Genomic DNA, 23,445 nt, shown 5'->3' on the forward strand with positions numbered 1-23,445 from the left:
TTCATCTTCTCCTTTATCATCATACTTCTTTTGTCTCTTGTCTCCCTTCTCCAAACACAAGTTGCTCATGTCCTTCTGACTCCACTGTTCATGGCAATTTCTGTTCTCTCTCCTTTATCTTTGACTGTTCATGAGCCATTTTAAACTGTATCAGGCAGGGAGGCTTGCCTCACAGACAAGGCCTACAAAGATTGAGGTCAGACCCTGGTTCAATTACCAACTTGACTGCAGGCCCTGTGCCACTCCAGGCAACACTGCTCATGCTGCATTTCTACAGCAGAAATACAAGGTTATGATTTTCCTTCCTCAATGGTAGCACTATGAGGATAAAGAGAGGCTGGAGCATACTCACTGATTCAAAATCTTTGGAGAACTTCAGTGTAAAACTCTAAGTATACAAGGAGTAGTCTCCCAAAGTCTAAAGCTCTGTCTAATTTAGGTGATTTTCTATGGAGAAATGGACATAACTGACTCAACACAACTTCAACCACCTTATTGAGTACAAACTGTAAGAGCCAAGGACTGTTCATTCTGGTTCTGTATATGTTAGAGTACTATCAAGACACCTAGTACCGAACAAATTCTAAATAGTAACCCTTTTACTTTTTTTTTTTTAAACACAGAAGCACAACACCCATTTATAAATTGAAGAGCATGTTAACACATCAAGTCTTTTTGATGCCACTACATCAAAACACAAACCAAGCACTATTTAATTAAAAATGCTACTTTCTTAAGGGTATGTAAATAACAGGTGACTTTTTAATTTTTGGATCTTTCATGATGTAGGCAATATGAAAATCTTGGACTAAGTGAGTTATTTGATCCTAAAACTGAGAAGCCAAGCAGCAAACAAACACTATTACAGTGGCATACCAAAATTAACAAAACAGAGTATCAGATATCAACTTTCAGGGCCCTGTCCTAAAGGACGCAATGGCCAAAGAGCATGGGAAAAATGTTCAAGTGTTGGCTGCACCTGCAAGACTCTGCATGCAGACAATCGTGCTGAGAATAAACAACTAGTCAGCCATGCAGCTATTTGCAGAGCTATTTGCTCTTAAAAATGTCTACTTTCATACATAAATGCTGGGCTTGAAGGGCACAGCATTCATGCCTCTAAATTGAAAAAGAGAAATTATGATCTTCGTGTTTAGGACTGTTCATGTGAGACATCCAACTCTGTAAGTCCTAGCTGTCATTCCTACACAATTAGAGCCCCTCCTAATTCCTGCCAACCAAGATCTGATGTGGCTACAGCTTAATTCAGACTGTTTGATGTTCCTTTCTAGTCTGTGCTTTATGCATCTACCTTTTAAATACCAGTTTTGTAAGTTCCTGTGCAAGAAATCCTTCTTGCTTCTTGGGGAAAAGGGAAATTAATTCCAAAAACAAAACAAAACAAAAACCCAAAAAACCCTCAGACATTGAAGGACTTGGTCAGCCTGGTCAGGAGAAACTTTCCTCTTTCTTCTCTTTCTGTCTAAGCTCAGGGACTCCCACGAGGTGAGGTGCCTCACAATACTGGACAGCCCACCAGTAGAGGTACAGAGGTCAGTACCTATACAAGGCTCTTTCACTGCCAAAGCCACCGGCATAACAGGCAAAGAGAAGAGAAATGTTGGCAGGTCATGAGAGTACAAGGAGGTGGAAACAGACATCAGACTATTCTTTTTTTTACAGCAAAATACTAAAAAGCAGCAATATTCTAAAAGATGCTATGTTCTGCTGCAGGCATAGGGATTCCTATCTCTGTGTTTGTCAGGCAACGACTTCATATTTGATTTAATTTCTCTTTGATTTTTATTTGAATAAACTTTGTATTTGGTCAAGTAAACTCTGCATACCAAAACATTGCCAAACATGGTATGCTAGTAACAGAACTGAGTAAAAAGGCATTGTGTGAAGGGAGGAATTTAGATGGATGGGAGGATACTCACATATAAAATGTCAATCAATTATGCAACCATCTGCATGACTCAGTAGATGTGAAAAATTATTCTCCTAAAGGAATGTACTTAAAAACATATGGAACAATATTCTTTTTCCATAACTTTCCTCTACTCCACAGATCCTCAGTCCATTTACCAATCACAAAGGTGCTTCAACACCGTTATGGATTACAGAACATTTCATTAAACCTTAATCTTTTGCAGGAAATAACAAGACTACAGCCTGTAGCTGCTTCACCCAGGCTTCACTTCCCACATCGTGGTAACTCCTGCTATCCAAGTATGAAACTCAGTAACCCACTATATTGCTGCACAGGACATTATCTCAGAACAGGATTTTCCCTTTTTTAGGTCAAGAAATAAATGAAAACTTGAGCCCTCTGGGTAATGGTCAGACACTTATAACTGCTTTACTGTACGAAGAGTCATGTAACACATCATAGTACACAAAGAGAGCCAGATTTTCAAAGCTGCTCAATACTTAAGGCTTCAAGAGAATTTCACTCCTTTTTAGGCTCATGAGTGAAGTGCCTGAATTTTCAAGTGCTCAGCACCCAGTGAGAACAAACAGTCCTGTTCGTATCACTTGTACAGCAATTGGCCATTTCTCAGAGGACATTATCAAAAGCTGTTCCAGCTCTGTACTTTTCAACAGCATTGCTGCCTAATGGCACCAAACATTTCCTGCAAAATAAAGATAGGTTTACTTAGCTTTTCAAAATAATCAATTTGAAAAAAATGGGACAGAACATGTGGAATGTATTAACAGGTCCCAATTTTCAGGAGGAGCTGTCAGTTGGTCTGTATGAGAGTAGACCACTCTCCTGCTGTGTAAGCTTTGCACTTTAGGAACTTAGAAGCTGGCCAATGGCGGGGGGAGGTAAGAAATTCCTTTTCTGCTGAACTCAGTCGTAAAAGGATCTGAGCTCTGAGGTACCTTGTCACTTTGCTTTCTAAGAAATAAATTCTCTAAAAAATGAGTATGTTTTGCTAATCTGTGCAAGTCATAAAAGCAAGTTTACATAGTCTGGTGTTTCCCTGCTACGCAGAAGATATTTCTGTTACAACTACAGTTAAGAAACAAGATGTAAGTATGGTGACTGAAGCACTGTACAAATTCAGGAACAGACTGTTCTCTATTGAATAATCTTCTGGAAAAAAAAAAACAGGCAAAGTAGAGATGTGACATTGTTTGCCATCGTGACTGTTTTCTGATTGTGTCTCAGTATGTGTGCATGTATGCGCAAGCACCGTTATATAAGTAACACTTATAGAAGCAACAGGTGGCTTAGTAATAAAACTGAATTAAACTTAAGCATAAAATCTTAAGACTTTTTTTTTTTTTTTAAGTCTTTTCTTCCCCATTTTCTGTTAAAGTCTGAAAAAAGGCCAAATTTAAGTAATGCTTGCCTTTTTTTTTTTTTTTTTTGGTAACATTAACTACAAGAACCCCTCAAATAACCCACACCAAAGCCACAGCTATGGAACTGGGACAGCTAAGCAAAAATGAGGAATCGGCACTGCTTGCATGGCCTGCTTCCCACTCGGGAATGGCTATTCAGGAATTTCAGTGGTCCCAAGGTACCTTGAGATCTCCGACTCCCTCCCTTCACAAGTCCCCCATAAGAAAATGTTATGTCTCCACTATTAATGCATGGTTCCTTGTCAGTAACCTCTCCACAGCAGAGTGACATTTTAATCTATATAAGACTTCAGGCAATGGTAACAGCATTCAAATTCTAAAGGGTCAAATTTTAGCTTTAAATTATGTCTGCATTAGGCTTATAACTTTTGTATTTTCTCCCTCTGCCACTTTTCCCCCTCTTACTCCTACTATCTTTCATGGCAGCTTCTAAGTTTCAGAAAACTCAAGAGCAGTAAAATACTCTAATTTTGGTGCTCATGCATTGCAAATATACTCACAGGGAAACCTAGGCATCACCCTTAAGACATGCAATTCAGTGCAAGCAGAAAACGCCAGACAGTTCAATAAGATAATATGAGAATACACAAAATATGCAAGCAAAGAGAACAGCAATCAAAGCTAAAACAGATGGTATATGAGATAGTACAATCTCAGAGTCTGAAATCATCACTTACAGCACTGAGGTGAAGTGCAGGAAAACAACCACATCGCAGAAGCATTACTTCAGCTGAGAGTCAACACAAATCAAAACCAAATTGCAATCCACCAGGAAAACGTGCTCTACTAGTCTGTGAGTTTACAAAAATACAAAAGACAACACTTCTCCACTATAGCATAATATAGCCTTGCTTTTTAGCAAACTGCACTCAGATGTTGCTCCTCTGACATCATTAATCTCCATGGAAACCTTAGAATGACTGCTGGCCTGAAATAGGCTCTGTCATCCCAGATCAACTCATAAGTAGTCCAGCAAAAGATCTTATATCTCATATTTTTGGCTGTACATTTTCACCAGTGAGCACAACTGAAGAGTTACAATTCCCGTGGCCGCTATGAAATAAAGCTTTCATTCCTGATAATCAGAACATGCAAAAGTTGAAACATTTTTCCAGCTGAGTCCAAGATAGATTCAAAGATCTCCTACTTCTAGAGTAAGATGCAGACTGAAAACAAATGAAAAAAACAACGAAAGATATGTCTTTACTGAAGGTTAAAAGATGATAAAAACTAGAAGACTAACCTCCTGAAAATCCACTTGTATATCTGCATAGCAGATTTGCAGAGCATGCTATTTTCCACAGCATTTCTCTCTACAAGCAGAGAGCAGTGTAGAGCAAAGATAACTTTCTAAAAACATTTATTAGTATTTACTTTGGGGGGGTCATCAGGGAAATGCCTGCATTAAATGGAGTGCAACCAGATGGCTTGTGTTGGGTTTTTCTTTCTCCTTCTCCATGCTAACACTGCCAGCCTCCACGACTAATGTCCCCAGCACAGGGTCAAAGTGTTACTCAGATGTTTTACCTACAAACAAGTCCTCTGCAAATGTTTTCTAACGAGTTAAACTGACAGACTGAGACAAGCAGATACACTAAGTGTCACGAAAGCTGTTCTCTTGGCAAGAAGCCACGTACACAAATTGTTTCTATGAAGAAAATATGCATTTGTATACATACAGGCAGTATGTGTTATACACATACAGAAATAATCGGACTTCTCAGGGACCAAAATTGAGAAAAATCTTGAAGAGTTTTGAGCCTTGCATAGTTCCTGCACTAAATAAACTTGCTTTCTTGAATGTAAATCGGTCATTGTTATGAATTTCCAAGGATAATTAAACAAATTGCCATATAATTTTTTCTGTGAGATGTGAAAGAAAAGAGAGACTTGCAAAAGAAAACAAGAGAAAAAAACTAAATTGGCATATAAGGATTTCTACTTATTTCATTCATTTTCAACAGTCTGAACAAGCACGCAGAAAATTACAGGATTCAATCCTAAAATGAGGCACCTCCACTTACAGCTGCAAGTACTTAGGCATTTCCAGAAAACCACACCCTTACTTCCTTAGGTCTGACCGTCCCAATTTTAACTCTTCCAAGTCATTCCTTGATCATAGTTTATTTCAGTTCTGGACGGCAAATGTCTTCTGTAGTGTATTTGTCTTCTTTCAAACCCAATGAAATCCTGGGGCTCTCTATATAGCTGGGTTTTATATACTACAGTATTATGGTACAACAGAAATATCTTAAGACCAAGTTGTTAAAGGCTCACTAACTCAAGCAACACCACCGACTGCTAATAATATCTACGCTATACAGTCAGGTCTGTGGATTTGGATGTTTGTTGTTGTTCTGTTTGTTTTTTTGTACCTCAGCAGCTTGGAGAAGTGCTCTAGACAGAAAGGGCTGAACTTGATAGATGACTGACTGATACCTTTAATTTAACGTGTATGTTGTAACCATCTGAATTTATGAGTTCATTTGTTAAGTACCTAAGTACTTAAGGGTAAGCACCTAAGTGCTTGGAGACCCACTAGAGACCAACAGTGTCTGTACAGAGAGGTCCACGTCAATTCAGAGGGGATACAAACATGCCACCAAATAGTAGCATTGTTGTGTATTATAGGAAATCAATCTGACAGATCACAGAGGTCTTGACCATAGCTCTTTGAATGGTGGGGTATAGTCATTGCTAGCACTTGGCTCCGCACAAGCTTCATTTAATCATCAAACAAGTTCTCTGCCTGCTGCATAAATGTCAGGCCCTTTGCGTACCTACTCTTTTACCAGGGAAACACAGAAGAGGATGAGAGGTATACATCTGATGAACATCTTGCTGGACTGTGATCTCCAGCTATTACCTAAGGTGCCCAAAGCCACATGCTCTCTAGATTTGTCCTTCCTCCAACTAACAAGAAGAAATAACAGGGCACCTGCATAGTGCAATCTTTATGACTAAAGTGCTGAGCGGGAGTGAATTCACCAAAACATTAGGACTGAATGATGCCAGTTTTACAAGCATGGATCTTGAGGGGGCACAATCAGCTCTTACCTTTTTCTCTCTGTGGAGGGACCAAATATACACCCCTATCTTTGTGCTCACTACTGATTACAGGGACAGAGTCCACAGGATGGCAACAAACAGAGCTTGTCCAACATGGGAGCAGAGGAAAGCAAATGCCAGACAGAAATGCCTTTTGCTCCCTCTAGGAGTCCCCTGTAGTCTGGTGTATGTTGTGCCTTACACTTGCTAAGGATATATCTGTGCATTTATTTTTATTTTTTTAATTTCTGAAGAGAATCAATGAACCACTGGATTTAACTATTAAAGACGTGTGCACCCAATAATACAACGATCATACAAGGCCTAATAAAGATTTTACCACCAATGGTGGCTGTGAGGTGATACCTAGGGGAACATATCTGATCACACCAGGTGTATAACTACACTTTTCTCAGAACATTCTTCTGTATTTTGGTGCCCCAAATCTTTTAGCCACAGGCAGCATTTTTATGTTAAATGTTTTCCTTGGTGGGCATTTCTTTCATGAGTTTGTATAATCTATTTATTACCTTCATAAGAACAAGCTCTAAATAACACAAACCCATGCTACCAGATATATAATCTAATCTGCTAGCTCTGACTAAACCTCCACCCTTGGAACCTAGGTATGGATATCTGAGGAGGGACAGCAGTGGGATTGCTGCTTACGCCTGTCTCTGTGTTTTTTCCTCCAGGTTTCCCTTCATTTTTATGACGGCTTCAGAACCATCGAAACATAGTGCAACATGAAAACACAAAACCTTTCAGCCAGAACAATGACTCAGTAAATTAGATTAGAATTACAGCAACAAATTGCTGCTTGTGTTTTTGTTTTCTGTTCTGTTTTTTGTTCATTTGTTTTCCCTAATTCTGCAAATCTAGCCCACCTTCTTTTCCCCTGCTCCTACCTCTGACAGTAAGAAGTTATGAAGCCTTAATAACCCTGCTACTAGCATGAAGGAGAAATTGCTTGGCTCCTGCTCCCCATGAGGCTTTTATGAAACATTTAGACTTCAACAGCTCTGCAAAAAGAATACAAAACACTGCCTGTAGCACAGAACATCAAGGTATGATACACTTGATAAACAGAAAGAAAGGGCAAGTAATTTTTTTTTTTTGTAGCAACTAATGCTAAATTTCACAAAGGGCTACTCAAGTTTTTGTAACAAACCGCATGCCCTGGTTGCTTTTGTTACTCATCCTGACCACAATAAAATGCGGCATGCTGGTCTTCAAACAATTAACTGTAACAAAGAGAAGTTGCAAGGAGAAAAAGAAAAGAAAATACACAGAAGACTACTGAACTTCTAAGCATTTATGGAGTGGATTTAGGACCAAATGAGGTAACATCTGATAGAAAGGTGACATACATATCCTTCCAAGACAAAAGCTCTGTCTGTATTGGCAGCCTGACATTGCCAGGCAACTCACACTGAAGCACCAAGGGCATATCAATGCAAGGAGTTTGTTAATTGTTGTAAAGCCACCATGTCATTTTATAATTCAGGAAGCACCAGACATAGCAACAGATGAAAAGAAATGTTTTAAACATTCCCTATTTTTTAAAAAAAATGCTCATTGGATACAAGCTCTCTTTTCCAATATTTTCAGCAAACTTCTGCACTAAACAGATCTCAACCATTGTGCACTCGTGTACTTACATAAAAGAAAGTTTACTAATTGCTGCCTTATTGCAAGGATCTCACATGCAGGTTTTTAAACTTTCAGTCTTGCAGCAAAAAAAAAAAAAAGTATAATTCTGAGAAAGGTTCAAACAGGCTTCTGAGCTACACACAAAATATTCAAAGCCAGTAAAACCATCATAAGGCTTAATTACAGAATACAAACAGTTGATTAAGATAAACCCTCATAGAGCACAGAATCTTTTGTTGGAGATCTAGCACTGGACTTAGATGCTACAGCTTGTTTGTTTTTAGATAAATAGAATAACACCTATAATAGATACTGAAATACTGGTTTATACTTCTTAAATAACACTAATTTAAAGGTAAGCCCTAACATAACCTGATCACGTTTGGTATTTTGAAATTTCAATAAAGACACACATTTTCATTTAGGAAATATATACCCATGCACCAAACGACGCCTGAAGCTAACAATACAAAAGCTTTCTGAACTGAGCCTGGATACTGTTCTACCGTAGCCCAATACTTCATTATCCACTTGATTTCTGAACAGCATGTATTCACTCCAACCCATATGAATGCCAAAAGAAACTTCTGTTGCTGTTTGTCAGTTGCCATGCTATTGTCAACTATTTCACCCTTTGGGAATACAACATCCACCCACAATTTCCCAAGTTTGTACTAGTAAGCTCTGCCTAGCACTAGCTGTATTCCCAGGAAAAAGATACCATTTTTCAACTATCCCTATCACTTATTTAAGCTTTATAACAACATGAACAGATTCAGTTTAAGCATTAACAGTGATACTTGAATCATATCCAACAGCAAAGAGGAAAAAAAAAAAAGAGCAATACCCTTTGGTATATTCCCAGCTCCATATTTTCCGTGGACATTAGATCAGAAAATGCTGAGTTGTTTGGCCTAGAGTTGAAACAAGTCTATGGATTAAAAAGGCAAGTCTGAGTAATGCCTGTACCAAATAGTCCTCCCTTTTTCTTCACTGTTGGTATGCACAAATTTGTCTGCCCGGTACTGATAGAAGAGAGAAAGATTCAAACTTTCTCCAGTATTTACAGTGAGATTTGCTTTGGTGATCCAGAGCCCCTGGTGATAATGAACCATCAGACCACAGGATATAAGTACACTGTCTGCTCCACAGTGTTTCACAGTTCATCACTGGAACATCATCCTAATTTTTCCAGAAGGATTTAATAGATTACTTAAGAGAGCACAGCAGTGGGCTCCCATGATAAACAGATATGCTTTAAGGAGCGAGACATTTGGGTGCATCACAAGAAGTTGTCTGGAGGAATAGTCATTTACATCTCCCAGAGTGAACCTAACGGGATCCTAAAATGTGTACAACATATCATATCCTCTACGGTGAAAAATTTTGGCATTACACTCTAACCTATACCTCCTAAAGTGAGCAAGCTGTAAGAGCCAGAGTAAGGTAGCAACAAACTGAGTAATGCTGATTACAGACAACTCCTATGACTGAAGGAAAGGGATTCCATTGGGCTTGAAATCTCAGATAGCTGTTGACCTATATAATAAAAGACTGGATGTAAAAAACAAAAAAAAAAAAACAAAAAAAAACTCTCTCTCAAATTAGGACACATATCCAGTATTTCTTATTAATCTGTATGCTGTGCACTGCAGCAGCTTCAATTGTTGCCAGTATTGCATGACACTCACACATAGCAACAGAGCTCAAAATTTCATCATGAAGATGTCTCCTATTTCGAAAGAGCAAGAACTAGATGGAACATCTAGCTGATCTTTTTGTTGGCTTTATTTTGTAATGAGACAGAGGTTACTATGAACCAAACAAAAGCTAGGCAAGTGCCAAACCTACGTTATAGTTTTGTTATGGTGACCTGCAATCTGGGAGTGCTTCTGGAATCCCATTAGCTGCTTGGGCAGCCCTGCTATACAGAAATGTGTTTCCACCTGCTACTTCATGAAGTTCCTCTTCACAAGTTGGTCGTCTACATGGTAATAATCCCCGACTACTTCCTCTCAAAGTAAGCAGGCTCTTTTTGTGGAAATACTGCTACTATCAGCTACCTCAGAATTTACCAGTCACTAGTTTTCCAGTGGCAACAGCCCATAGCCCACATGCTATAGTCACTCCCCAGAAAAACACAATAAAGCTGGCAGTAGGCTGTGATTTTAAAGTATTATAAGCCAATACCACTGTGAAACACATAAAACCCAGAAATTAACTGCTAAAGTAACAGCCTCCCTGTTCTCTCATACTCATAATCACTTTTATTTTTACTAATTATGGGATAATGTATGTGAAACCAAGTCATACACTTGTTAATCTATAGGGAATTGATTAAAAGAGCGATACAATAGTGGACTGAAAGCTTAAACTCAGAGACAGAAAGAGAGGAAGGAGGGCACAAGGAATAGAATTGGAATAGAATTTGCAAATTCCATTCCACTTATAATTTCTAGTTTGTAAACAAGTAACTTACAAAGTAGCTCTGGACCGGATGGAAAAACAGTAGCCTAATTAGGCTGATGTGCTGGGAAACTCTTCCTTCTGTGAAGCAATAAAACAAAAAGAAGTTCAATATAAAACCTGGTGTCATCTACCAAATCTCACGATAGGTAAAAACACACCCCTCCCACAGTTCACAAACATACAGTATCAAGATAATTTTTTTTTTTTTTAATTAAGAACAGGATTCAGTTATGACACCTAAATCTTTCATTGGAAAGTTTTTGCTATGTGTCTTTGCATAGAAAAAGATAAGTTATGGCTGGTAGTGCTGGAAGCTCTGGATGAAGTATGCCATTCCCCACTGCACTGTGCCAGGTCAGTTTTTAAAATTCATAAAGCATCCTGAATGATTAATAATCATCACAAAGGAGCAGCTGAACAGTGCTGCCACATTTATACCTTCCAGAATAAACGCTAGCTGATTTTCATTGTTTGCGTTTCATGTGTTCCTTAGATGAGCAACATAAAGTTATGGAGCCCCAATCATACACCACACACTATTTTGTGTAGCATTGTACCAAAACAGAACCAAAGACATTCTGTGTCCTAAACAGCTCATGGGAAAAGTTGATAGCACACATAGCTAAACTAAAGGGGTAAAGCATTGGAATTAAGATAATACTGGTCACACAGGGGTCTTGAAACAGCAGTATTTTCAAAGAAAAGAGATTTTCTATGATGAACTGAAGAAGGATAAATGATGTAGCTTGTCAGATGTTAAGGTAGTACCATTTGCTGCAAGAAGAAGCAAAAAATCAGAGTATAAACAGGTCTTGAGTTGAGAATGTAAGAAGTGAGCAATGAAGGCTTGGGTCCTGGACTGCTCAGTGGTGAGGGTGTATTTCTTATTACAGAAACAGAACAGAGGTGAAAACCATTGAGAATCATGGTAAAGAGCCCTGAAAGCACAAAAGAGTAGTTGATGTTTGATGTCCAAGACAGGAGGACGCAAACAGGGCAATGGCACCGTCAAAGAAACAGGGTAAAAACTGTGGAGCCATTTCAAATTGGCATGAGCGAAGTAGGACTCCATTTTATCAAGACAAGTCAAAACATTTATCAAGACAACAGGAACGTGACATATTAAGAATCTGGGGAAGAATCAGATGTGTGCATGGATAAGAAACTTTTTTATAACAGATATTAGACTAAATGCATGACACTCCATTCTTCAGACCGTGACCCAAAGAGACCAGATTAACAGAACTGCTTAACACCTAAAATTATCAGTCAGAGAAGCATCATGATGGTGCTCACAGCACTTACTTTTGGGAAAGAGGGAAGTAGCAAAGGAATTTATGTGAGACCAAGAAGGACAAAGGAGGCCCTGTAGAGAAAGAGTGCAAAAGCAGCTTTTAACTGTATGTGTGAATTTAAGAAAAAAATGAAGATGGATAGGGGAAACTGAATTTAACAAAGTGCGCCAACAGTAGATGGAGCTGTGAGATAAGAGAAAAATCTAACTTTTAAGGGGATGAGTTAAAATAGCAACTCTGAAAAATCCAAACTTAAAACCCCATCTTCATGTTAAGTCATTAAACAATCCACAAGAGCTGTTTGATATGCATATGATAGCCATACCACATTAGCAGAAGGAGTTGAAACAACCTGTAGCTTCTTTTTCCTGCCCTTAAATAAGCAAACATTGTCCATGCCTAGTGCAAGTTAAATCCCAGCCAGCTTGCTGTCAACCAAGTGCCAGGATTAGCCAAGCACTAAGCAAATGCAAACTCTTGATCTGATTTAACAACTGCATGGAGGGGTTGTACACATTCTTCATGCTTTGCAGTCTACACTGCATGCTAATACCTTCTGATTTTTTTCATAGAAGCACAGATGAGAATTTCATACTATTTTCTGAGATCTATTAAAAATAATTATTTACGATGAAGTCTGTTTACCTCTGGAAAGATGCAAGTAATACTTTGAGGTAGAGGGTAACAAACACTAAGGATATTTTAAAAGATCTGCAGAGACCACTGGTATCACACCATCACCATAAGAAAGTCTATAAACAGACTGCAGCAACGCAGGCTCCACTCCAGACCCAAAACAAAGCCGGACAACACTAATAACTCCAGATGGAATTGGAAATTTTATCTGAAACTTTTCTGTAAACAGAAACAAGGGAAAAAAATAAACACCTAGTCCTGTATAAAATGGATTCCTTTATTGAACAATGTACAGTGAGCCTGTCAAGGGTAAGAAAAACTTTCCCTGTCAGGGTTCTAACAACCATTCCTACGACACATTGACACATTTTAACATCTGATTCTTCTGTGCACACTCTCCAAAAGCAGCATGCTCATGCTTGTATGCAACTGAGGCACAAAAATGGAACTACTAGCCTCTCTCACTGAAGAAAGACCCCAGAAGCGAAGCGCTGTGAGAAGAACCAAAAATAGGGAGATGACATATAATCTTTAATCCTTCATTCCATGAGGAAACCTTACCACTACCCCAATTCCACAAGTAATCTGGTGGCCAGAACACACAGATGATCAAATTGGCATTACCAGGCCTACTTTTCCAGAGACCTGGAAAAGAGCCTGTGTTCAAAAGCTTGTTTGCAGATCTCATCAGTTAGCCTGATAAAAAATATCATCTGCTCCTACAAATCTTGTTTCTTCAGGTAAAAAAGAAACAAATGTGTTAAATATAAGCACCTGATTGGCAATATTTATAAACAATTCACAGGGGTGTCACTGAGGCCTAACCGTGTCACATGGTGCTAACTGCAGTGTGGGGCCTAGTTCAACAAGCTGTCAGATGGCCTGTCAAATGGGAATTATGTGCAGAGCTACAGGAAAATAAATTGAAGTATATGATTAACTTGATCAACAATAACAGAGTGGGAGTACAGGACAGGTTTCATTTTGTACATAAATGGGTCCACAGTCACACAGCCAGCCTGCTGTACATCAAACAATCCATTTCTCTTATTTTTGTGAAGCTGAGCTTTAAATCATGTTACATAATTTATAAATCACCATGCTGTAGCCTACTGATTAATATCATGCTTGCCAGTACTCAACCAAGTCATTTCCAGACACAGGGGAAGCCACAGAATTGTTCTGGGGCCCTTCAGACTACTGACATCCATGCTAATTATTTGCTACTTCATGGTCACATATAGTTAGATATAAAGTACAGCATGACAGGGTTGGTTAAGTCCTTTATTATTTAAAACATTTTTACATGTTATTCCTCCTCCTACCCCCCCTCCCTAAATCAGCATCACAGCAAACATACAAACGGCACTGAAACTCATTCAGCACACAGACGACAATTGCCCCTGCCACATGCTGTCCCTAACTGCAACACCCTTACAAGCACAGAGCCCGAACATCTGCACACACAAACAAAATCCATGATGAGCAAATGCACAGCTGCCTGCTGAGATGTCCTGCTTCCCACTGCAGGGCCTCTGCATCTCTCTCTGCGCCCAGTGAACCTTGCTCCCGAAGACTTGATCAATGAAGAGACAACAAGAAAGGGGTTAGACACACAGCTATCCACCTACTCAAAGTGAATGGCACTGCTAATACATGACCAGGAACAGTCACCCAAAGGGGAGGCAGGGGAGGTTAGAATAGCAAACATTTTCTGTTTGTTTCTACAAACTCAAGCATTCGATCATTATAAAAGAGAACACAGTAAAAATAATGTTTAGATCTAACAACTGCCAAAGCCAACAATACAAAATCTTTCTGGTCCCCAGCGTAGCTAGTCAGCTGTACAGTATGCTAACAATTGAAATGTTACTGTTGTTGAAGAAAAAAAAAGTGATTGGAAGTACTGCAGTAGAATTCCAGGCAGAGCAGTAATTTCTGCCATAACAGAAGGACTGCTAGACGATTTGGAAGATTAATAAGAAAGCCAACATTCACAACAACACTGCTGGATAGGCATGGAGTAAGGAGGGGAAGGGAATGGCAGTGCTATTTTCTTTTCTTGAAGAATACTGGTCTTGATAGTTTCTAATGACAGTGAAGTACTTCTGGGAAGATCAAGCTGATAAACACACACAATCAAGTTTGCCTAAATTTGGCACCTAGTAGAAGCCACATTCTTATAAAAATTCCTAAAAACCCTGTAACAAGCAAGTAGGGATAGAAGGGGGTTTGTCTATCCAAGTTCACAAATCCTAAATAAGAGAGAGATGAGCTTCCTCTAAACCCTTCATAACACATACAAAGAACATTATGCAAAGATCATTATACAAAGAACACAGGAATTACACAAGGAACACCGATACTTATTTTAGGGAGACTGCATTGTCACCAGGTGCAATCTAAGGTGACCACTAGTTTCCTAACGGCAAAGCCACCTTAAGGGGTTCCTACCATCTTTCGTGCAGAATTATGTAAATTGGCAGTCTACTGCTGTCCTACTCATCTGTTGTGTCCGTGCCGCTGTTTGTGAGACTTGAATAATTTTAGGAGAAAACAACAAATCACAAAACCCTACCTCTATCCTTCCTTCCTACATTCTTTTTTCCTTATTTTCTAAACTTAGTTCACTGATTAGGGTTACAGTTTGGATTGACAAACAGATGCATGAGCACAGTTGAGGCAATACTAAGTAACAGTGGAATAAGGAGAAAAAAACATCAGACTCTGAGTAGGAATTATTAAAAAAAAAAAACAAAAAACTTTACACCCAAAGCAATAAAACATGGACCTGCATCCTCACATTCCTATTTCATGCTGGCCAGAGGCATTCATGTTTTTCTTCAGTGCCGCCTTGTGTGTGCTCTTTAATTGTAGCATGCTAACAGCAGTTGGCATTTTACAAAATCCTGGAACTAGGGATTAAAGTTTTAAAGGATTTAAGGGCTGTGATTTCAAGCTGCTTTACAATAGTAAAGAACATTGACTTCTACAGAGAGTTGTAACAGGAGCAGTAAAAATCATGTCCAAATGGATGTGGGGAAGACAGATGGTATTCAAAATGATGAGATTTTAAGAACCAGCATACAGTAATGTGCCACAGCTAGAGCAACACATGGAAAATGAACTAAAACTCTTAACTGTTTGCTGGACTTTGCAACTGCTACTTCACTACTGAGTCAGGGATCTTTCTGTTAGTGCTGATGTACATATGTACCATAACCAGTGACTTACCCGCTGTTATACCCCTAGTGTGAAATCCCGGGCTTACATTAGTCAACAGAGAAAACTGCACCAATGTCAATAAACAGAGGTTCCCGAACTGGGGTAAAGAGAGCACTGTTAAAGGGCAGAGGGAGACAACTCTTCTGGAACAGATGCACTTAGCTCTGCTTTTAGCTTGGTCTCCCCTCACACTAACTTCAGCTGAAGGCTCAGACTATTCGCCTGTGTGCAGCCTTTTCACCTGAAAATACAAAGCATGTAGTAAGCACCTGCCTGCACACTGTTGCTATTGAAAGCCAGCACTTCCAGTAAATCATAGAATCACAGAATCGTCTAGGTTGGAAGAGACCTCCAAGATCACCTAGTCCAACCTCTGACCTAACACTAACCAGTCCTCCACTAAACCATATCACTAAGCTCTACATCTAAACGTCTCTTAAAGACCTCCAGGGATGGTGACTCAACCACTTCCCTGGGCAGTCCATTCCAATGCCTAACAACCCTTTCAGTAAAGAAGTTCTTCCTAATAACCAACCTAAACCTCCCCTGGCGCAACTTTAGCCCATTCCCCCTCGTCCTGTCACCAGGTACGTGGGAGAATAAACCAACCCCTACCTCGCTACAGCCTCCTTTAAGGTACCTATAGAGAGCGATAAGGTCACCCCTGAGCCTCCTCTTCTCCAGGCTAAACAATCCCAGCTCCCTCAGCCGCTCCTCGTAAGACTTGTTCTCCAGACCCCTCACCAGCTTGGTCGCCCTTCTCTGGACTCGCTCGAGCACCTCCATGTCCTTCTTGTAGCGAGGGGCCCAAAACTGAACACAGTACTCGAGGTGCGGCCTCACCAGAGTCGAGTACAGGGGGACAATCACTTCCCTAGACCTGCTGGCCACACTGCTTCTTATACAAGCCAGGATGCTGTTGGCCTTCTTGGCCACCTGAGCACTCTGCTTGCTCAAATGCTCTTGCCCAACTGCCTGGTGCCAGTATCAGCTGTGCAAACCCACTCTGGAGATCACTGCAAGAATGTAAATTGGGCAAGACCACAGCAGTGAGAGAAGCTTATGTATTACCCCACTGCTTCTGCAGCAACAGGCACAACGCTAATCCTGGGAGCCCAAGGTCACACCCCTCTGCTCCACAGAAGGTCCTTGGATTCTGGGGATGTTTTTGGTTATCTGTTTTTGGCATCAAACTCCCTCACATGCCTCTCCAAAAAGATTCAAGTTTTAAATCTATACATCTTCTCAAAACACCCAGCAACAAGTTTGTCCTGAAGCCTCAAGTGTTAGGAGTTCATGGGAGCTCATTCTGCCTTGAAATGATAGCTGCACATCACTCCTCTTTCCTACAGCACTGTACTGAGTCTTTGATATTATTTATTGCATTCACTTTATAACAATTGAAATTTAAAAAGAGGAAGACCTTCAAAACCACAAGGCCATTTCAAGAAAAATGCCAACACCCCCTCATACTCAATTACAAAGGTTTGCAGACTGGGCAAACAGAAGCCCACAGTTGCCACAGAAAGTAAAGAACCTTCCGTAAGACAGGATGTGGCAGGACCAGAGAGAAAAAGCCACAAAAATATTTTCATCACAGCAGTAACTGCCTAATTCAGCTTGATGAAACCCATCATTTGTTACTGGAGACAGCAATGATTCCTTCAGCAGTGACTCAGGAGTGATACAAAAGTGCCTCTACAGAGCAGCCACACCATAAGTAAATCCCCACAAGTGGAGATTTCTTGTAAATAGACAAATATTTTGTGCCTGAAGGGAGAAAATACACATGTGAAATAGAAATGAAGTGCTAAACTCTAGATAGATGGCAGCCAGTAGAAATAAAACCATTTAAAATATATGTTTATATTCACTGAAGATCTAGGTGCTCTGATTAGCACAATTCTGTGAAGGACTGCAATGAAATTAATTAAGCAGAAATACCGAATGATGATTCCCCAAATTTTCACTTTGTGTTCTAAAGGATTAAACTTGAAAACAGAAAAAGGTGGCCCCTTTCTGGCTGCAAAATGATTTGAGGATTTTCAGAAGGTGGCAGTTTGACAGTTTAAAGAAGTTAGGACAGCGTAAAGTCACAGCAAAGTACTACCATCCCAAAAAAGCAGCACATTTTGCATCTAGTCTTTCTTTTGATATTTCTATTTCCTTTTTCTTACTAGGTCAGAATAAAACAAGATTTTCTTCTACATATCCTTTTGCTACTGATTTGAATGAAAAAAGAATACACTGACTGTCATTATAACTTGCTTGGAGCATAATGAGGTATTTTGGAGAGTTGTAAGTGTCCATTCTAGCCTCGTGGTTATAGAAACAGAGAATCTATCATGACTTCCATATATACTGTACTTCACGGTTGGTTTTTGTTTGGTTTTCCCCCCTAAGGGTATACCAGAAGACTGTTTTTTTAAAGAAGACTGAAGGAAACACAATTCCTTCTTATGTGAAAGATAATGAAGTTAAGGAGTAACTATCTGTATTTTTCCAATGGAATTCTATCTTCAATTTTTCTATTCATTCTTTGCTTTTGTTTTGTCTCATAGAGATCAAATTAAATGATTATCTTAAATTTCCACATATCATTTGCACAAGCCAGATTTGTGTTATTTTTGACCAGAAAAATCTCAACAATGGTGCGTTTTTAATCCTTCAGCCTTACACCCACTTCCATATTTATATAATGGTATTTATTCACTTCCAGATACTGACTGTAGATTTCAGTGACACAAGTGGCTTTATTATTATTATGAATCAAATTAGATTAATATTTCTAATGCATGAACAGAAGCTCTTAGTGGAACACTGCCTTTGGTCTTGTCAACATACGCATTTTTACAAATTATGACTCCTTCAGATTTCTTCAGCATAAGGCCGCAACTCTGCAACCGCTTGCTCAATGGGGCCTCAATTGGTTTGAACTCAAATGATCCAAAACCTGAACCAATTGTCAAGGCCTCACCACAATGCAGCCATATCCTGATTTTTATTCCGCAGTAGCACGTAACTCATGTTTTGTGGAAAGGCCATATACTGACTTCCCTGTGGCTGGTTTATTGACAGGTCTAGAAGGTGCCATCCCTACTCAGCAGCCTGTATGAGAGCTTCCCAGGGCAAATGCCATGTCTGCCGCAGGAACGCCATCTATGGTCGGGTATCTAGTATATCACATTTATCTTCAAGAAAGCTGTAATACAGAAAGTCTCAAGTAATTCAAGTTTATACAGTAAATGCTCAAAAGAGATACAGTAACAATCTATAAGCCGAGGTTTTACTTGCCTACTGCATCTTTTAAGGCAATGATATTCTCTAAATTTTCATTTTACTGTCTAATAATGAAGCCTATCACCACCTAATCTTTTTCTCTCTCCAGTTCTTCTCTTTTAACCTGTCGTGCACTATGGCTTTAATACGATACGTCACTTTGACATATATACCCAGTTTCTGTAAACAAGGAGGGCCACTGATTTCAACTATGCAATGTATACTGTCTCAAAAAGGAATCTGTCGTAACTACACGTTCATTAACATTTCAACCAGAAATAACAGGGGAGCTATTATTTCAATCAGGAGCAGCAAGATGAAGCACGTGAGAATCATATTTAATTTACATTCAATGATTATTCCTTTTGAGACAAGGCTAGGGTACTGCTGGGACGGGCAATCTGTGAGGGTCACTTAGGGATGGATCTCAAGTGGCTCCCCCACGCTCTGAGACAGGACTTCACTCCCCCAGAAGTCCACATAATGGCTGTTAACAGTAGTTTTCAGCACTGTCAACCCCATCACCAGGCCACCTCTGGCAAAACAGCACAAGGAACTTGAGGACTCCTGTGAAAATCTCAGACCAAATATGAACAACTGTGACAATTTGTTTTCAATCCCTATGCCTAGGCTGGGCACAGGGAAAAATCCCTCTGCAGACCCAACAATGTTGCCAAGTCAAATACAGCAGACTTCTTAGAAAGAAGTCGTCCAACTGATAACCACCACTCAAAGTAAGACCTTCCTAATGCAACAAAACATTGATTTCTATGGAAATTCCAGACAGTTTCAAAAAAAGTTGTCTATTCTAGATTCCTTGAGCATCTGAGTATTTGCATCTCTGAATGTATTCATGTGAATGAGACTCTGTGAGACTTAAAAAATAAAATAAAATAAACACTGCTGCAATGGTTTGTTCACAACAGTATTTCTTCAACTGAAGTTCACTAAAGTTTCGTACTGGCCCAATGACTGATGGGTCACCATTCCCATGAGATAACTATTTGAACTTGTGCACATATGGGAACATAATGCTGACCTATTTATATTTTTTATATTTTTAAGCTAGTCCGTATAAGATGCATCTGTAATAATACAGTGCTCATGGATCTCTCACTGAACTTCTGCCATGTTTCCCACTTTAAAAGCCATTCCCTTTGGAAGCTATATGAGATCAAAGAGCTTTAAACATTTTTTCACGTCACTGGAATGGTAATGATTTCAGCACTGGAAGCTTCTTATTTGAGTAGGATTTCATGAACAATCACAAAAGTACATGATGTCACTATGGTCAAATGATCCTGTCTGGAACGGAATGAAAACATATACAGACATTTAATATACAACTGGAGAAGAAAAGGTCCATTCTTCAGAACATCAAGTTAAACATTTTCAGCATCAACAATAAAAGCTAAACTATGATAACATTTTCAGTTTCATGTATTTAGAGAATCAGTTGAGTGCATATACAAATATATTACAACACTAAAAAAAAAAACAACAACAAAGAACTACAAAGGAAATACGCAAACTTGCAGAGCCCCAAACATATACCCTTCACGCAAGTAGTTGGGCTATATGATATAAACACTTACGATTTGCATTTCATTTAATAGGATGGTTTTGGTAAAGAACTCTAAGTTCACTACTAAAATGATGGCTTGTCACTCAGCAACTAAATGCTCTAATTCATTTAAATGTATGAATCAAGTCTTACTCAAATTTTATGCTAACCCTGTTTCATCTTATAATGATTACCAGTAAAATGCCACAAAAAAAACCCGCATGGATCAATGTTTCCTCCCGAGGGGAGCGGAGGGGCAGGTGCTGAGCTCTGCTCTCTGGTGACAGCGACAGGACCCGAGGGAACAGCATGGAGCTGGGACAGGGGAGGGTCCGGCTGGGTGTTAGGAAAAGGTTCTGCACCCAGAGGGTGGCCAGGCACTGGGACAGGTTCCCCAGGGCAGTGGGCATGGCACTGAGCTGCCAGAGTTTAAGAAGAATTTGGACAATGCTCTCAGACATAGGGTCTGGTTTTGGGGTGGTCCTGTGTGGAGCCAGGAGTTGGTCTCCATGATCCTTGCAGGTCCCTCCCAACTCAGGATATTCTATCATGCTGTACGCTATCATTTCCCATGAAAATCTCTATATAAGCAAATATCATAAGGACATCAATGCAGTGCCATGTAAAATTATCCAGTATCACAAAAGTCCAAAAAGCCAGGTACTTCAACTGTCATCTTATAAAAAAAAAAAGATTGGTCCAAAGCATTCTGTATTGAAGTATTCTGAATATATATTCTGTATTGCCAACATCAAGCCTTATACAATTATTTAATTCTAGAAAGACTATTTGGAAGTTGCAGAGAAGTCACATTTTAACAGAGAAAGGCCTTGACAGAAATGCGTACATTTAAGCCTATGATTGACCTCACTTCCATGAGGCTAGTCGTGAAAAAATAAAAAAGGCCTAAAAAATATTATTTACAAAAAGAACAAAATCATCAGACATTCTATTCTGTGGGAAAACTAAACAAAAGCAAGTTGTAGAAACTGAGGAGCATTCCAGGGAGCCTTTGTATGGAATAAGATCCCCCCCCCCCTTTTTTTTTTCCCTAAAGCTCCAGAAAAGCAGACGATAAGCAAAAATGAGTGATACAAAGACAAAAAGAGGAAATGACCTTAGGTACAAATGCAATAACAGAAAAATGTAAACGTATATGCTTTCATATTTGTTTCTTTATAAAATATTTGTCTATATACTTAGATAATTTTCAAAGCAAAGTTGATGATACAAAATTTTGATGATACAAATCCTCCACTTGGACTTAGAACAGCTTGACAGTAACTTTTTTGTTTTCTACTTTACTTGTAACATATAGACAATAACCTACATAGCCACTATTTTTTCCCTATAACTTAAATCTCCTAAAAGCTACAAATACACTCTGACCAAAAGAAAGATGCTTTTCTTTGGGCATTCTTAGAATTCCCCATGATGATTACTGAACAGAAAGACTATTCACTGCGATCTTATCACTCTACTACCACATATTGTAGTCTAGTTTGCTTCAGTGCAGGCAGGTGGAATGCAAGTGATTTCATCTGGACTGCATTTGGCCCTTACAAAGCTAATTACAAAGCTGTATGGAATGAGCTTAAAGAAAATGCATGAAATAATTTACAATACAGTTGCTTTGTGCTTTAAGAAGATCACAAATGAAGCTGCATCAGGTTTCTTTTTACAGTCAACCAAGCATCTCATTTCACACAGAAAAATGCTTTTCTTCTTTGGGCACATTACCTGCATCTCTAATTTCTTACATTTGACATTACACACTGAAATAAACTGGTAGGGTCATATTTGTTACTGTTTAAATAAGTTGTATCATGAGAGCTGTAAAATCACAGCTGAGCTGTACAACTACAAAAAAAGCAGCTTTTTAGAGCTGTTTGGGGGGCTTTTACTTGCCATGTAAAAACTACCCAGTTTTCCGTGCTTGTTTACTCTCTCCTTTCCCCCTAGCCTCCACAAGAGTCTAGAACAGGAAGAAACTGCATTCCTGGCTTTGGCTTGCTACTATTTCTTTTAAGGATTTTTTTTTTTTTAAATGGTTATGAATCAGACAATGAGCATGATTTCAAAGTGAATTCTGCCACTGACTTAATTAGAGCTAGGATTTCATCCAAAGAATGTTACCATATGCTATTTAACATTATCTGTAATGTAAACTGTTATATGAAATATGGCCTGACTGTTAAAAGAACCAAAAGCTGTCTAGCGACTTCCTGGTTCATCATATTTCCAAAATTTGTCTGCTATAAAAACTCAAGCTCCTTTTTTTTCCCCATTCCTTACAAAAGAACCTCTTCATTTAAGAAGGAAAAAAAAAAAAAAGGAAAAAAAGGTAAAAAAAATTGTTTCTCCACGCAAAGCCAGGAACATATCTAAGCATAAAATTTCACCAGTATTGTAGCAGACTGGTTTCAATTTATTAAAACCACTGATTTGAGAAAGGCTAGAAATAGGAGAAACAGGAAACTATATAAAGAATAGAAAAACTGATACCTTAAATATGGAACTTTTTCGCTCAAAGTATGTGATCTTTAATAAATTGACATGTGAAGAGGCAGTCAGTGTGACTCGTCCAGCTAACTACATTGTTGCTCAGATCAAAGATGAATTTTAATTGTTTTGAAAGAAAAGGGAATAACCTGCAGAACTAGAATACGTTTTTTAAACAATACAAGGTGTTTGTTGATGTAAGGAAACAGGACATGACAACCACTGTAGATTAAAAAGATGCAACTACATTTTTCATCTGGCAGCGTCCCTGATCAAATGCTAGACCACAAAAATACCAGAATAGTTTCAATTGGCCTGCAAGGGCACTGTCCATACCCCACCCCTGGAAGTGTTTAATACCAGGTTGGATGGGGCTTTGAGCAACCTGGTCTGATGGGA

At 39.0% G+C, this 23,445-nt stretch overlaps 1 protein-coding gene and 1 long non-coding RNA gene across 3 annotated transcripts in view; both read right to left on the reverse strand.

Moving 5' to 3' along the window:
• The window catches only part of PLCB4 (phospholipase C beta 4), a 126,801-nt gene extending 116,277 nt beyond the window's left edge, over positions 1-10,524 (reverse strand). The window contains exon 1 of the mRNA XM_080586765.1: positions 4,053-10,524. Coding sequence (XP_080442891.1) covers positions 4,053-4,086 — 34 coding nt within the window. The 5' untranslated portion in view covers positions 4,087-10,524. The remainder of the gene's footprint in view (positions 1-4,052) is intronic.
• A 27-nt stretch (positions 10,525-10,551) lies between these two features.
• LOC308192235 overlaps positions 10,552-23,445 on the reverse strand; it is a 73,974-nt gene continuing 61,080 nt past the window's right edge. The window contains exon 7 of one of the 2 annotated variants that reach the window (XR_013948666.1): positions 10,552-10,623. This is a non-coding gene — a long non-coding RNA (uncharacterized lncRNA). The remainder of the gene's footprint in view (positions 10,624-23,445) is intronic. The other variant, XR_013948667.1, reaches the window with a different exon arrangement.

Source organism: Anser brachyrhynchus, assembly GCF_964034855.1.
Source record: "Anser brachyrhynchus genome assembly, chromosome: 3".
Taxonomy (NCBI): domain Eukaryota; kingdom Metazoa; phylum Chordata; class Aves; order Anseriformes; family Anatidae; genus Anser; species Anser brachyrhynchus.